The sequence below is a fragment of the Triturus cristatus genome, chromosome 5_2 (genome assembly GCF_964204655.1).
Source record: "Triturus cristatus chromosome 5_2, aTriCri1.1, whole genome shotgun sequence".
Classification (NCBI taxonomy): Eukaryota; Metazoa; Chordata; class Amphibia; order Caudata; family Salamandridae; genus Triturus; species Triturus cristatus.
In genome coordinates, this window is record NC_140588.1 from 622,334,107 (window position 1) to 622,349,288 (window position 15,182).

Sequence of the window (15,182 nt, forward strand, 5' to 3'; positions counted from 1 at the left end):
GTATTTAAGTCCCTAGTCCGTGCTACCCATCTTTCCGCATTCATAGGACACAGATCATTCAATTTTTCCTACAAGAGAGGAATCTCAGATGGAAAGAGATTTTTGAGACATGGAGTCAATTCCATTGTATTTATAACAGGTCTATCGAGTTGGGTTAGGTCAGAGGGTACAGTAGCAAAAAGCTCTGGGGATCAATGGTCGTTAATCCATTTATTTAAGGTCATTGCGACACATAGAACGGGAGACAGATTGACTGACGGTTTGTTGTTGTACGACTGGCGTAATTCTTCATTTATGACGTTAAACTTTATAGGTAAAATAGTACCAAGGGAAATATATGATGTATAAGTGGCCCCACGATAATCTGAGGCCAGTTTGCATTCTTCTGACGTCAGCTATCCTATGTACAAAACATAACATACGTGCTAAACTGTAAATAGAAGAACTAGCTTGAAGCTTTGTCAAGATCCACCATATTTGACGACTTGGTGCTGCACTTAATGGCATTAAGGATCTGAACAAGTAACGGATGTGTGGGTCTCCATTTAAAGTCCATGTTGCAGAGCATTCGCAGGTGTATGCCTGGTCAACGGGAGGATATATAGCGTCAATGTAGGTATTTACAATGGCACGTGGGTGGATTGTTAGGAAAAGGAGAGGCATTTTATGCAACATTGCCATTTGCCACTCACCTGACAACATGCGCTTTCATGGACCAATTTGCTATGTGCAGTTAGCACTCTTTCCGCATATTTCCTTGCTTTTGTTGGGTTCTCCCTTTTTGAAGTTTTTCTGTGTGTTTAGTTTTTCAAGGATTAAACATGTAAAGGATCTGATTGGTTTTCTAATAACCTCCTTTCATCATGTATTGTGAACCATATCCTGTGTGTTTTCTCGAGGGGTGTACGAAATTTGAATAATTAGCTTATGTATAACTATGTGAAATGTCGTGGAGATTACCCAAAACTACTCCTCATTGTGCAAAATGCAAACCTGGCATTTAGTAAAATATATATAATTTTGGCCAAAACAAGCACCAAAAACAAAAGAACCGTGAAAAACACCTGCTCCTCATGTTCTTTTCATTTGTGTCCATGCTAAAAATCTGCAACAAGTGCAGCATAATTGCACAACGTGGCATAATGATGTCATTTTGTGAATTTCATTAACCAGCACAACCAGAAATTCACAATTACCCAAATTACACCAGCATTATTTACATTTTACAGAGACCTCGTTTTGTTCTAGTTCTTGCTCACATGTTTCCCCACTGAGTGATTGGAAGCGGTGGTGGCTAAATATCAGCATTCAATGTTGTAGATGGCTGGGATATAGTTTGAAGGATTGCTCTGATTGTTAAACTCCTCGAATCCTGACAGGCTGAAGGAGTGCACCTATTGAGCTGTCTCATGAAGAGCAGTGCAAATTACATTTTATACAGTATGCATAAAAATACTGTGTCAGACTATCACTTTCTCCTTCCCATATCTGATTAACACACGTATTATTACTTCTATCCTTAGACTTGGAAGTGGATCCTGGCCCCAATCATCCTCTACCTCATTGAGCGACTGATTCGTTTTATTCGCTCTCGACAGAAAGTTGTCGTGACAAAGGTAAGAACTGGACAGATAATTTCTATTTTCCCAGCGCCTCCACATTAATTTCCTACTTTAATTTTAGTCTGTGTAAACTGCTTATGTGTTTTTATTGCTCTTCCAATCATTTATTTTACCGAGGCTTCTGGTTGTGTTTGGCTGTAGCTGGGAATTGCTCACCAGCAGTAAATACCCACTGTAGACGTCCCTTCATCAGCCTCATGTGTGAAAAGGTAGCAGCATGTACTTGCATGTAAATAAGTATGGACCAATGAGCACAGACGATTGCGGAATCCATGTTTTGACTTAAGTATGGAAACCATGATTCCTGAGCAAGGGATACACACCTACTTAAGCTTTCGCAATCGGAGCCTTTGTCCAGGGTGACTTGGGTAAAGCTGAATGAACATTCGCATATCTGGTTACTTCACAAAAAAAGTTACTTCAAACTACCTTGCAGCCTATCCCATAGGGGATGATGTAGGGCCTGCTACAAACTTCATTTTGTAGTATGCATAGTAGTGCTAAAATTCTACTACAAGAGTAAATATTCACCTCCCCTTTTTTATTTATTTATTTATTTATTTATTTATTTTTTTGGGTGATCCTTACATGCTTGGTAGTAAATGCGGGACAGACCGGGAAAATGTCGGGAAAAATAGGCATCCTTATTAATTAATGGGAGGGATTTATAAAGGAGTAAGAAGTTGTGTAGAGCGAGTTAGGGTAGAGTTTAGAGTGGGACATGCACCCCGCCCCTCTCAAAAGCTATGAACAAACTGCAAACTTCTAAATTTACTACAACCAAAAGGGACTTAAAACAGTACTAAATGTACTCCAGCTCAGAACAGTACTAAATGTACTCCAGCTCAGAACTGAGTAAATCCAGCATCAGATATGGCCAACTACTGGTACTGCAACACTCTCCTGTAGCAAATGATGCTCCTTTTTAGCGGTAATAAGTTACACACATAAATTTGGCTCCACCCGGTTTTAGGGGTTGGAGATATGCAAGTCTACACTGTAAATGGTGAATAGTCAAAATTTGTAAAGTTACTCAATTGGGTAAGAGTTAACTTACACGTGTAACTTACTCACAAGTGTTAGTTAACTTTGTGAATAGCTCCAACAGTGTAGGAATGAAGCTTATGGTTTGAGGAGGACACTCTAAAGGTTAAATGAGTAAGTATGGCAGATACCTTTTGAGCGCATATTCAAACGTCTACCCTCTATTTTCTGCATCTCTGTGCTGGTATTGCAGCACCATAGGAATGAAAGGTGTTACAAAGTACAGACAAGGGACGAATACGCGACATTTAGGTTATGGAACCAATATAGAGCTGCTATTCATGAAAGAAAGAGCTCCACATAGAAGGAATGTGCCAAGCAAAATAATTCTTACAATGACATAACCATGTTACCCTAAAACCTTTTGCAAGATGGCTCTTGGTAGATTAAGTTCAAAGCACATAAATATTCAGCAGCCTTATGGATTTAACATACAACAATGATTTTTAAAAGGACTCGCAGGAATAATATTTGAATCATAATGTATAGTATCACTTTTACTACCTTACTGATGTTAAAGATTATAAAAGTGTGTGACATAATAGGCGATCAGCCATTGGTATGGATAGACCGGTTAATGCCATTTTTAAGGGTAATAGAACATGTTGTTAAGACATCCTCTACTGACTTTATTATTAAGTCTGGAACGGTGATATTCTTCCTGGGAAAATAGTGGATCAGAGATGTCTCTCAAATCCAATGTGTTGTGCAGGAAAAAATTGGTATATTAAACATCTCTTGCGGCACGTTATGATCTTGGCTAATGAAATTTTATTTATCCCATTTTACTGGGGGGGGGGGTGGAGAGTGAAGGTTCATAGCAGGAACCTTCCCCCCCCCCCCTCCCTAAATATATTGCTGTAATACCATTCTCGTAAATACTCATAGTTTCCAGGTCACACTCTGAAAGGCTTATATTGTCCATTTTGATGTGGATTTATTTGTTCATTTATTTTTATTCTACTGCCTGCATGAAAATTGATTTTAATAGTAATGACTAAGCAAACTTGAAAAACAAAGCAGAAAATGGCTTGTAACAAAGGTATCGATAGGTCTTGATGTTCTCTCATTGTGCAGCATCTGAGCCTAAAGCATTAACAGAAACACTAAAGCTGAGCCTAAAGCATTAACAGAAACACTAAAGCTGAGGCTATCTTTAAACTGTTACCATACCTCAGACCAGTGCTGGGTTGCATTGCTTTCTAAATCAGAGTTGAGACATAGATCTCTCTATGGTAATGTATAGGGCAAAGTACAAACGTTTATTATACTTTGAAAGAATAGTAGAACAATTTTTATATTCAATATTAATAAGTTAGTTTTAAATATTTCTCTTAAATGTAGAACAAAATTAATAAAAGCACCTGCACGTTTAACTTCATTTTGAATCAAATCTTTAATTGAATTAAATATATTAAATTAAACAAATCAGAAGTTTAAATTAAAAAATAAAGTGGCACCTAAAGATAAAAAAACTATTCTTTATTATGCACCAATTATTAAACCTGAAGTACAGAATTAATGAAAGTGACTTATGTTTTAATACAAACGTTTCATGTTTAAATTTCAAAACTTTATTAACAGTTAAGTAAGAAATACTTCAAAATATATTAACATTAGGCTATATGTTTTCATATTTGTAACTATTTCAGATAATTTAACATTTTATCCTATGGGGTTTTATTTTATGCCCTACCTCCATTATTTTCTATGGGAAGGTGTTGCAATATCAGTGGTTGGCCACATGTGGTGCTCGACTTACCACTGTTTATTTTTGGCTGCAGTAACTTACGCTCACAAATTTGGCTCCACCGCGTTTCAGTCTATTCTTTTGAGTAACTGTACACTAGGAATTTTCTGAATAGCCTAAAGTAGTAATGTTACTCAATAGTGTAAGAGTAAACTTACACATGTAACTTACTCACAAGTGTAATTGTCCATTTTGAATAGCCCCATTTAAATTCTATCACTGCCCAAAAGGAAGAAAACGTCTTCTAAGATTGATCTTTGAGCCTACTAAGCTTTTGGATGTTTAAGGTGGATGATTTGGATTTCAGGAAGATGACATTCTGTTCAGATATGTTTTAAAGAAATATGACACATTAGACTTTAGCATGTGTCCATTCCAGGAATATTCTGTTATAGATATGTATATTAAATATTTATTTTTTTGTGTGCACCTCTACTCCAGGTTCATTATCTTCCAGATGAGTTTTTAGTGTGTCTTGAACTTCAAGCACAGATTTTTCAGAATTGGCCACTTCAGAGGAATACTGTACAAATCTTTGCCCATGTACACCTGCACTCCAATCTCAGAATCTTCCAGCAAAGATCAGATTTTAGGAGTAACACAGTGATTGCCTGTGTACAGTTGTTCGCCAACCTCAGCTTCTTAAAACAGATGTTGGTTAAGAAAGTAGTGTGTTACTGGTTTCTAGTGGGAGTCACTCAAGTTTTCCAAGCGTCCTTTCAGATATTGACACGTCTGAACCTATGAAAATATTCGAGTAGTTAGTATTGTAAGATCATGTGAGTAAAAATGAATGTGTGATTAGTAAGACAGCAGTTACTATCAGTTCAGGGAGTAGATAAATGACGTGTATAAGGAACACGTATGAAGAAGACCTTGAGGTAGCTATCACTTGCAGCTCTTCTAAATCAACCAGCATGTTTTTTGCCCATGACTTCACCATTACAATGCTGAAAGATGAGCAGAGCCTAAAATTGATAGGTAAGATTAGCTTTTTTTTTTTTTAAAGGAAGACTACAATGAACATGCACTGTTTTCTGGGTAAGATTCTGCGTACAGGAAGATGCTGTCTCTTTCATGCCAAAACTTTGTGGTCCCTCCTACAGGCTGTGATACACCCATCCAAAGTGCTGGAGTTGCAAATGAAAAAGAAAGGCTTCCGGATGGAAGTTGGACAGTACATCTTCATCAACTGTCCCTCTCTATCCCACCTGGAATGGCATCCTTTCACCTTAACCTCTGCCCCAGAAGAGGACTTCTTCTCTGTGCATATTCGATCAGCAGGAGACTGGACCGAGAACCTTAACAAGGCCTTTCAAGAGCTGACACCGTATGGACCAAAGTAAGTAATATTGTTCTCTCTCGTTAACTACTGTTTGTAACATGTTATAATAACAATATTGGAAATTAGCTATTGGCGCAGTGAATGCTGCATGAGACAGTCTGGTTTATATACATAGAATTAACCAAACCGAGCAATATGGTGAGCACAGAGAAGTCCTGACGAGGGTACTCCCCTGGCAATTGATTGTGAGAGTGTGCGTGCGGAGTACTTTTGGCAGGCTTAACATCAATTATGTTAGTTACTACTGTCAGTATTATTATTTTACAAAAGGGATATCTGTTTCAAAACTGCTGTAGTTTGTCAGGAAAAAAGCAAAGTAGTATTTCTACTCGCAATCAAGGGCGTAGGGGAGCATGCGCTATACCAGCTTAAGCAGGGGGGTGCTTGGGACAGAGTCATTGTTTTACGGCAATTCTTAACTTTCACCTGTGGCTCGAATGTCATTAGAAGTCAGAAGGAGAAACTTCTTTACTAGAAGAATAAAGTACCAGGATATAACTGTGCGTGAGAGAAGCTTAACACAGTAAAAAAAGGTACAAAATGTATTTAAATAGAAAGTAAAAAATAAGTTAGATTGAAAAGCTGCAACAGGACGGAAGGAAAGCAGAATGCAAATAAGTGAAGAAAAAGTTGAAAGGAAGCAGGATGGAACGTAAGTACAAAAAAAAAAAAATAGAGTATGAAAAAGTGAAGAGAATGGGAAGGTACTTCCTTCCAGAAGGGGGAAGTACCTAATAGATGTAAACAAGCGATAGTGCGTCCGATGAGGAAATAAAATTTTAAAAACCCTCCGTAGACCAAGCAGTTTTAGAAAACTTTTGCAGTTTTAGAAAATTTACGCCCAATCTCGTTGTTACCTTTTGTCACGAAGATTGCAGAGAAACTAGTAAATAAACAGCTAACAGACCATATACAGAAAAATGACCTATTACATCCGTTCCAATCTGGCTTTAGAGCTGCCCATTCCAAGGAATCCGCTCGGTTACTGGCTCCGGACACAATGAGACAATGGGTGGACGCGGGACAGACAGCTGCAATAATCCTGTTGAACTTAAGTGCGGCCTTCGATACTGTCTCCAATGGGCTGCTCTTGCCCAGACTAGAGCAATGTGGTGTAGAAAGTACTGCATTACGCTGGATGACATCCTTCCTATCGTCACAAAGTTTTCAAGTACTGCAGCAATCACAAATATCTAAGAGTATCTTACTGCCCCAGGGAGTCCCACAGGGATCAATCTTGAGTCCCATGTTATTCAACCTATATGTGGGACCACTGGCAGAGCTAGTGGAAAAACATCAGGTTACCATCGTATCGTACGCTGATGATACTCAGCTGATTGTAACACTCTCGGGAAATAACAGACCGCGCCCAATTTCTTGAGGTGTTTAGAGGATGTGGCAAAATCGATGGCCAGTCACTGCCTGAAGTTGAACGGGAATAAAACAGAGGTAATGATAGTGGGTAAAATACCGAATATATGGTCCTCTGTGTCAGGCTCCGCCGTACCGAATCCTCAGGACTGTGTTGATGCTCTAAAGGGGCCCACCTCTGGACAACCCCAAGTCCGGCATTACGAAAAAACACAGACTTTTGGGGTAATTGAGCGGGGGAAGGAAAGGTAGGGACTGCGGGGAGGGAGATCGGAGGAGAAGACAAACACCGCAAGAACACAGAGGCTACCAATAATATTCAGAGAAACAGACTGGAAGCAATATAGTGTTTTAACAGGTCCTACCCCTCACCTGAAAAGCAAAAGGTAGCGCCTAGGACATGGAGAGCTGAGGGCAGCGGCAAGTTCACCTCCGGACACTACGTTAAAAAACAGAAAAATCATGGAATGCATTCTGACCATTCGTCACAATGTACAGGAGCCAATTTTCTCTATTGCCACCCTGTCCACCTACCGACGTGCCTGGAAGTGAGGCTAGATGCCTAACCTAAAGTGGCAACACACCCTCTTCGAGCCTCTCTCCTATGGTAGAGCTAAAACGACAAAATGACAAAAGGGTAGATGAGCTTTTCTGGACCAAAGAACAGTTACCTCTTATTTTTTTGCCAGGATATATTTGTCGAGTGCAACCAAAATCACCAGTATGAACTGTTCACCACAACTTCCCACATGAAATCATGAATCAACCGGCTTTCTGACAACTTGTCTGCTCTGAACCTCCAGCGAGAAATATCAAGAAAAGGCTCCTTTGTCCAAAGCGGGAAGTATGGTCCTGCTCCTCTGCACGAGACTGCGGGTCTCAGCCAACAGAGGAGTTTAGGGGGGGATCAAGGGGCCAAGAACCGTAAGGCTCCTCTGCACGAGACTGCGGGTCTCAGCCAACAGAGGAGTATAGGGGGGGAGGGGGATCAAGTGACCGAGAACCGTAAGGCTCCTCTGCACGAGACCGCGGAATGCGGGTCTCAGCCAACAGAGGAGTTTAGGGGAATCAAGGGACTAGCGCAGCGTTTCCCTTGACTGTGACTAAAGCAATCTGGTTACCGCTGCCTGTGGGGCGCAACGTAACAAGGTGGCGGAATTCTTCTTCCGCTCTTAATCGTTCTGCAAAAAGGTGCCTCTGCACTCTTACCGCCCCACGCACAGTGGCTTTCGGGCAGAGTCTGCGAAGGGCTCATTCCAACGGAATTATCGGCAATGCGGAAGTCTTTCCATTGCCTCTTTGACCTCTCGACTGGCGTTGCGTGAGTGTCACATGGGGCATGACTCGCAAAGCTTGCCGGGAATTGTAGTCATGAAAGGTAGAATTGTTCCAAAACCTGCTATGCTGTACTGGAGGCAGTCTGTGAATAACCGGCAGCGTAAACGTGACACTCTGCATGGTGGCCAGAAACATTGGGCCCGGTACCTACTCCCAAACACAGAAGTTAATAATCTGGGAGTTTGGTTGGACACTAAATTGTCTTTCGATGCACAAATACAGAAGGTAGTGGGTAAGTGCTTTGGCACCCTAAAAACCTTGAGGAAAAATTCTGGACCTACTACCACCTAATACAAGGAAAACCATAGTGCACTCACTGGTGACTTTCCCAATTAGATTATGGGAACGTACTGTACCTGGGAGCACCAAAGAAGGGGCTAGCCAAGCTACAGGTGGTGCAAAATGCGGCAGCTCGGATGGTATTGAGCCTTCCGAAAAGAGCCTCTGCAAAAAAAGCCTTGGAGGATTTAAACTGGCTGCCGGTGGAAAAAAAAGAGTTCAACTCAAGTCAATGTGCTACTGCCATAAAATTCTTGCAAAAAAAGGCCCACGATACCTGCACCCTCTAATAACATATTATATCCCTGGCCGCAATCTGCGATCAGAAGGCAGGGCATTAGTAAAGGTCCCAAGAATACAGACCACAAGAATGGGGGCAAGATCTTTTAGATACCTTGCGGCAAAATCCTGGAACAAGCTCCTGGAAACCCTAAGAATGGAACCGTGTGAAACTACATTTAGGAAAAAAACTAAAAACCATGGCTATTCTCCTCTGCATCCTAATGACGACAAAGGCAGCATCAACGCGTCCGTATACAATCCAGGGACGTGTATATCACCGTTCTCTTACCAGCAAGTCTACATAGCGCAGGGACACACCTGTGGCGTAACCAGGCGCTTTAGAAATGTATAAATAAGAATGAAGTTTGGAAAGAAGAATAGGAAAAAAAGGAACAAAGGAATAAAAAATAAAAGATGGAAGGAGAGAAAGGTAGAAGTGACGGATGGAAGGGAAAAATAAGGAAAGCAGAAAAAGAGAATAAATGGAAGGAATACAAAATTAAAGAAGGATGGAAAGAAGGGGCGAAGGAAGGACAGAAGGGAAGACAGCAGCAAAGAAAAAAATTAAACCAGAATATTGAGACGGGCAGAAAGCTAGAAAGGTGTACTTGGGGAATACAAAAAAGAATGGACAGAATGAAAGGAAGATAAAAAGGAGTAATGGGGAGGAAATAAATAGAGGATAGGAAAGAAAAAAAGTAAAGAATGAAAACTAATTTAATGCTGGTAAATGTGCAGTTTTGCCAAATACTTTTAAAATAATGCTGCAAAAAGTATCATTTTAAAGCATTGTACTAAGGGGAATAATTCCATGGGCACTTTAATAGAAAGTGTCAGGATCACTAACTTTGTTAGGATATTTTGTTTCTTGTGGCTCATGGTTTCCTGGCTACTCCCTTGCTCACAATGCATGGTATTAAATTGGCTGGACTAGCCACGGTTTGTTTACTATTTATGGAAGCAGATTATTAATTTATGGATCAAAAAATTTTAAGCGCACCTTTTCCTTTATATGCCAAACCTTTTTGCACGCATGTGTTTCCTTTCCTCACACGATCTGCTGAAACTTGATATTTCTGTACATCTTCATACACTATAGACACAAATTATGACTGGATAATTTAGGTCTAAGTACAAAGACCCAAATATGTGTGAAAAGCATTGGAATTTGAGGCGAATACCTACACTTATAACCATGGTGACCAGTGGCGTAGCTGGGGTGGGGGCGGTGGGTGTGAACCGCCCCAGGTCGCACCAGTTTTGGGGGTTCAAGATTTGGGTGACCCCCCCCCCCCCCCCCTCCCCCCTTGGCTCTTTCCTGCAGCTGTCACTGCTGCATGAATTACCAGCCCTCCCCCTTGCGCTCTTCGATCATGCGCTGCAGGTGGCAAACGCAGGGGCCGCCGCTGGTGGCCTAAGGCCTGCTATGCCACTGGTGGTGACGTTCACCTTATGTATGTGAATGGACCAATTCCGTGAGAAAAAAACACGAGGTGACATTTATTCATATGGAAATATCTCCCTTCTTGGCAGATTTTCTATACTTTTACATGACCTTACTCTAATTTAAAAAAAAAAAAAAAAAAAAAAAATATGAATTTGTGAATGAAAATCTGAAATTGTGAGCAGACATTTTCATGTTTATGTCCGGAATACTGATTTATGTGCCCTTGTTGACTGAACAGTGAACTGTCCTCTAATTCCTATTGAATCTCTTACTTTCCTACCATCCTCCCTGCTCAAGACGAATTTGTGGTGTTCATATTTTTTAACCTGATATTTTTTTACCAAAACTGTTAAGTTGTTTTAAAAGCTTCACTCGTGTGTATGTATGTACCTTTTCCTGCAATAAATACCCCAAAAAGCTTTTTCTCAAAACACTAGACGAAACTGATGCAGCCGAGCAATTGTGGGAGAAAGTGCTTAATTTGAGCTGGTGGTTGCCCGTGGGGACCACAGCCACTCCTTTTCAGGGACCAGCACTTATTTTTCTCATCAGACATTTATCGAGAGGTAAGAGAGGGAAAACACACACAGGGTAAAGTAGGAGGAAGAGGGAGAACGAAAACACATTACAAAGGGGGAAGTAGGAACCTGCAAGATGGAGATAAAGGGGCAGGGAGTGTCCTGTAGTGTATTAAAGAGGCATGAGGTGGATTCAAGATTACATGCCCTTGGTATTTGGAGCACTGACATTTATTAGTGCTGGCCGCTTGCTTCTGAGCAGAGCATTATACACTGGAACTCATTCTTTTATAAATTAAGCTCTGCTGTGAGGCCTATGGTATGCGGGTCAGTTTTCTTTGTTCTGTTCGTCATAAAAATAGAGGGAGACCTCCATCCCTCGCTTCTGTTTGATTTGTTGCCAGGGTTGTTATAAGACCTTCTCTTTCTCACTTTACCTTTTTTGTCATGTATAAGCGAAGACAAATCTGATTGCTTGTGGTGGCCCACATTTGGAGTTTGTTTGGTAATTGAACCAAGAGTGAGAGCCAGACTACTAAGATGTAACCTACTGTGAAAACTAATTACTGTGTATTTCGAGTTCCTCTTCCAAAGGCAATGTTTTTGCATTTTATGATGGAGGTAAAACATTTAGGGCCAGATGTACTCTTCCCATTCCCAAACCAAGAATGTGCAATTTGCACACCAACTGGGTTGCAGATGCGAATGCAGTTTGTGATGTGACCTATGTACTAACAGATTGGATCCCGAACTGTGCTAAACAACCTGCCTAATGAATATCAATCAGGCAGGTCACAATTGTTGACCCATGGTGATTGGCTACAAATACAGGAATGGAGGCCTGGGAGGCACAGTCCTCTGGACCACTGCCTGCTCCTACTGAGGCCACCAGCACGATAGCCAAAGAGAAAACTATCTCAAGCTTCCTCCTCACAAATCTTTTCTCACTCCAGTTTCAAGTCGGTAACTGAACAAACGTTTACGACCGTAAACCATTAATACACGTCTTTCCGAACTGCAAACAGAACGACTACTTTTGATTCAGAGAGTATTACATAATCCTTTTTACGAGACAAAGAAATTTTTGACTTGTAAAATGGCTAAACACACGGTTGTGGTACTGATTATAGTGGTAGTAATTTTGTAAAATCCGAGTTTGTCAATACAAAAGGGATCTGTAGTCTTGCCTTTTTAGTGGTGTGTTTTTTTTTTTTTGGTTTTTTTTTTTCGTTCTGAAGAGTAGTACTTGTATGAATGCAAATAAACGACGAAATATGTTGGAGATGAAAAATATGTACCTTCAAGATCATTTTGCCAAGCACTATTAAGTAGACCGCAGTGTTTAAAGTTTCAATAGCTGTTTGCGGAACAATGCAACAGTTGAGATTTTTGATTAGCCAATACCAACTTCTTCAGAGCAAATATTTACAATTCTTTAACATTTCATCACTCTTAGATAAGGGTAATAGCTACTCGTTTTTAGCTGTTCATAGAGAGATGGTAGTTGGACCATAAAACCCGACTAGTCAAATAGAGACACAGACTGCACTAAAGCTTAGCTTGAGCAATAATGTCTGAACCAGGAAGAAATGTATGAAAAAATTAAATACTCTAGCTCACTTCTGAACTATTGAACCAACGGCGACGGTTTATATCACTTCCTTAATGTACTTTGCTCACAACAAAGAAAACATGACATTAAATATGGCGCGCCCATCATTTCCAAACACAAATATAAACGAGCTCATTCAAACAAGCGAATTTTTTTGTTTTAATCATCACAATGTGTAATCATATTGGATGTGTACATTAAATTAATATCTATTTTAGACATACATCTGTTGGTCTTGATACAAAAGCTAAAAAAAAATTGACCGAAGTCCTAGACTGTCTTTTTGAAAATGAACCAATATACATGTAAAAAAATAAAACCCAACTTTCGTATCAATTTTATATATTTTTTTCTTTAATATGGTCAAATATGGAGAGTACATGAATGTTACAATGCATTAAAACCCAAGGCTTGTTTGCACGGTAAAAATATGTAATCCTTGCTAATTAATCACCCCTCAAAGGGGCAGCTCTTATATGCCACCTTCATGGTCTAACAAGTGAACCAATAAGTGTAAGGCAATGTCAGTTAAACACAAATTGACAACCTCTTTAGAAGTGAGAAGTTCACATTTGTAAGATCTGCATCTACTGAATGTTGTACAGGTACAAAATTTACAGGCATTCCTTGGAGATACAACAAACAAATGATGGACGGAATGCTGACAATGCATACATTCTCCCCCAGTCAAGAGATCTGGGTTAAATCCATCGTTCTTTTGCCCACTACACCACCCCAGTTTAGACATGGCCATATGCAAATCAGTCTTGACCCTGTGCCTCATGGGAACAGTCCAGCCCGAACTGCCAAGCCATGTCTTCCCTGGACCGGAATCAAGCATCCTAGGACCGGTTTCTGGCTATCAGCCGTCATCAGCCAGGATAGCTTGACTCCAGTGGCGTAGTGAGCACGGGTCCCACGTCTGGGAATACCCATCCCACTTAGGGCGAAAAGCGTTACAACAAACAAATGATGGACGGAATGCTGACAATGCATACATTCTCCCCCAGTCAAGAGATCTGGGTTAAATCCATCGTTCTTTTGCCCACTACACCACCCCAGTTTAGACATGGCCATATGCAAATCAGTCTTGACCCTGTGCCTCATGGGAACAGTCCAGCCCGAACTGCCAAGCCATGTCTTCCCTGGACCGGAATCAAGCATCCTAGGACCGGTTTCTGGTCTGATTTGCATATGGCCGTGTCCGAACTGGGGTGGCGTAGTGGGCAAAAGAACGATGGATTTAACCCAGATCTCTTGACTGGGGGAGAATGTCTGCATTGTCAGCATTCCGTCCATCATTTGTTTGTTGCAACGCTTTTCGCCCTAAGTGGGATGGGTATTCCCAGACGTGGGACCCGTGCTCACTACGCCACTGGAGTCAAGCTATCCTGGCTGATGACGGCTGATAGCCAGAAACCGGTCCTAGGATGCTTGATTCCGGTCCAGGGAAGACATGGCTTGGCAGTTCGGGCTGGACTGTTCCCATGAGGCACAGGGTCAAGACTGATTTGCATATGGCCGTGTCTGAACTGGGGTGGCGTAGTGGGCAAAAGAACGATGGATTTAACCCAGATCTCTTGACTGGGGGAGAATGTCTGCATTGTCAGCATTCCGTCCATCATTTGTTTGTTGCATTCCTTGGAGATAGGCATCGGTTTCGACTAGTGTCGTCTAAAGAAGCTCACAATGATCATAGACGCAATACTAAGCCGCATGATCATTTCTTCTCCCCATTTCCAGGTCATCACAAGTGCCTTTGCTGTTCTAGATAAGGATCTATACAACCCTCCTTTACAGACTTTAAACCCAACAAAGGCAACATTGCCTAGTAGCCTTATGACAGAAATTGAATATCAAATGTATTGGGTTATTTTTACATTCATGAGTTATTCTGAAGGAGTGTGGAGACCCTCTGATCGAAAAAGACACAAAAGCATGGACATTACTGAAGTCTTTCTTTCCCTGCCAGGCTTGAGGTGGATGGCCCCTTTGGCACAGCCAGTGAAGACGTTTTCCAGTACGAAGTCAGCATGTTGGTTGGAGCAGGGATTGGGGTCACGCCTTTTGCATCGATTTTGAAGTCCATCTGGTACAAATTCCAACGCAGCGACCAGAACCTCAAAACAAAAAAGGTGTGCATGTCGTCTTGATTTATTTAATGGTACTACTGTTTTTGTTCTGTAGTACATATGTCATTGTGAGAAAGTCATGTAAGACAATGAAATTGGTCATCTCACACTCTTTGAAGCCAAAATGAGAGCATTACTCTCCAGTACGTAGAAGTCAAACGAAACCACGAGAATATGGCTGTTGCTTATACTGGTGTTCTACAGTCTTATCTTGGAAATTGGGACTAACCATTTTAGTTGCATTTGTTCTCATTTTGACTGGGTCATTTCAGAAGTCAAGTTGAAGTTATGTCTGGAGAGCGTGTAACTGATTAGGGGACAGTCCATGTGCAGGCTAGTCCTTCCCTTTGTCTAGGTACCAAGTGCTATGATCATGAAGCGATAGTGCTGTTGATAAAAGAACTTGCAGATGATCTATACCCCAGGCAGTCTTTCACACCAA

The 15,182-nt window shown here is 41.0% G+C and overlaps 1 protein-coding gene and 1 long non-coding RNA gene across 2 annotated transcripts in view; one reads left to right on the plus strand and one right to left on the minus strand.

The window, feature by feature from the left end:
* The window catches only part of LOC146829095 (uncharacterized), a 157,768-nt gene that overhangs the window by 49,746 nt on the left and 92,840 nt on the right, over positions 1-15,182 (minus strand). The window lies entirely within an intron of this gene.
* Positions 1-15,182, plus strand: part of NOX1 (NADPH oxidase 1) — a 75,676-nt gene that overhangs the window by 43,611 nt on the left and 16,883 nt on the right. The window contains exons 8-10 of the mRNA XM_085607733.1: positions 1,524-1,616; positions 5,523-5,758; positions 14,581-14,743. Coding sequence (XP_085463859.1) covers positions 1,524-1,616; positions 5,523-5,758; positions 14,581-14,743 — 492 coding nt within the window. The remainder of the gene's footprint in view (positions 1-1,523; positions 1,617-5,522; positions 5,759-14,580; positions 14,744-15,182) is intronic.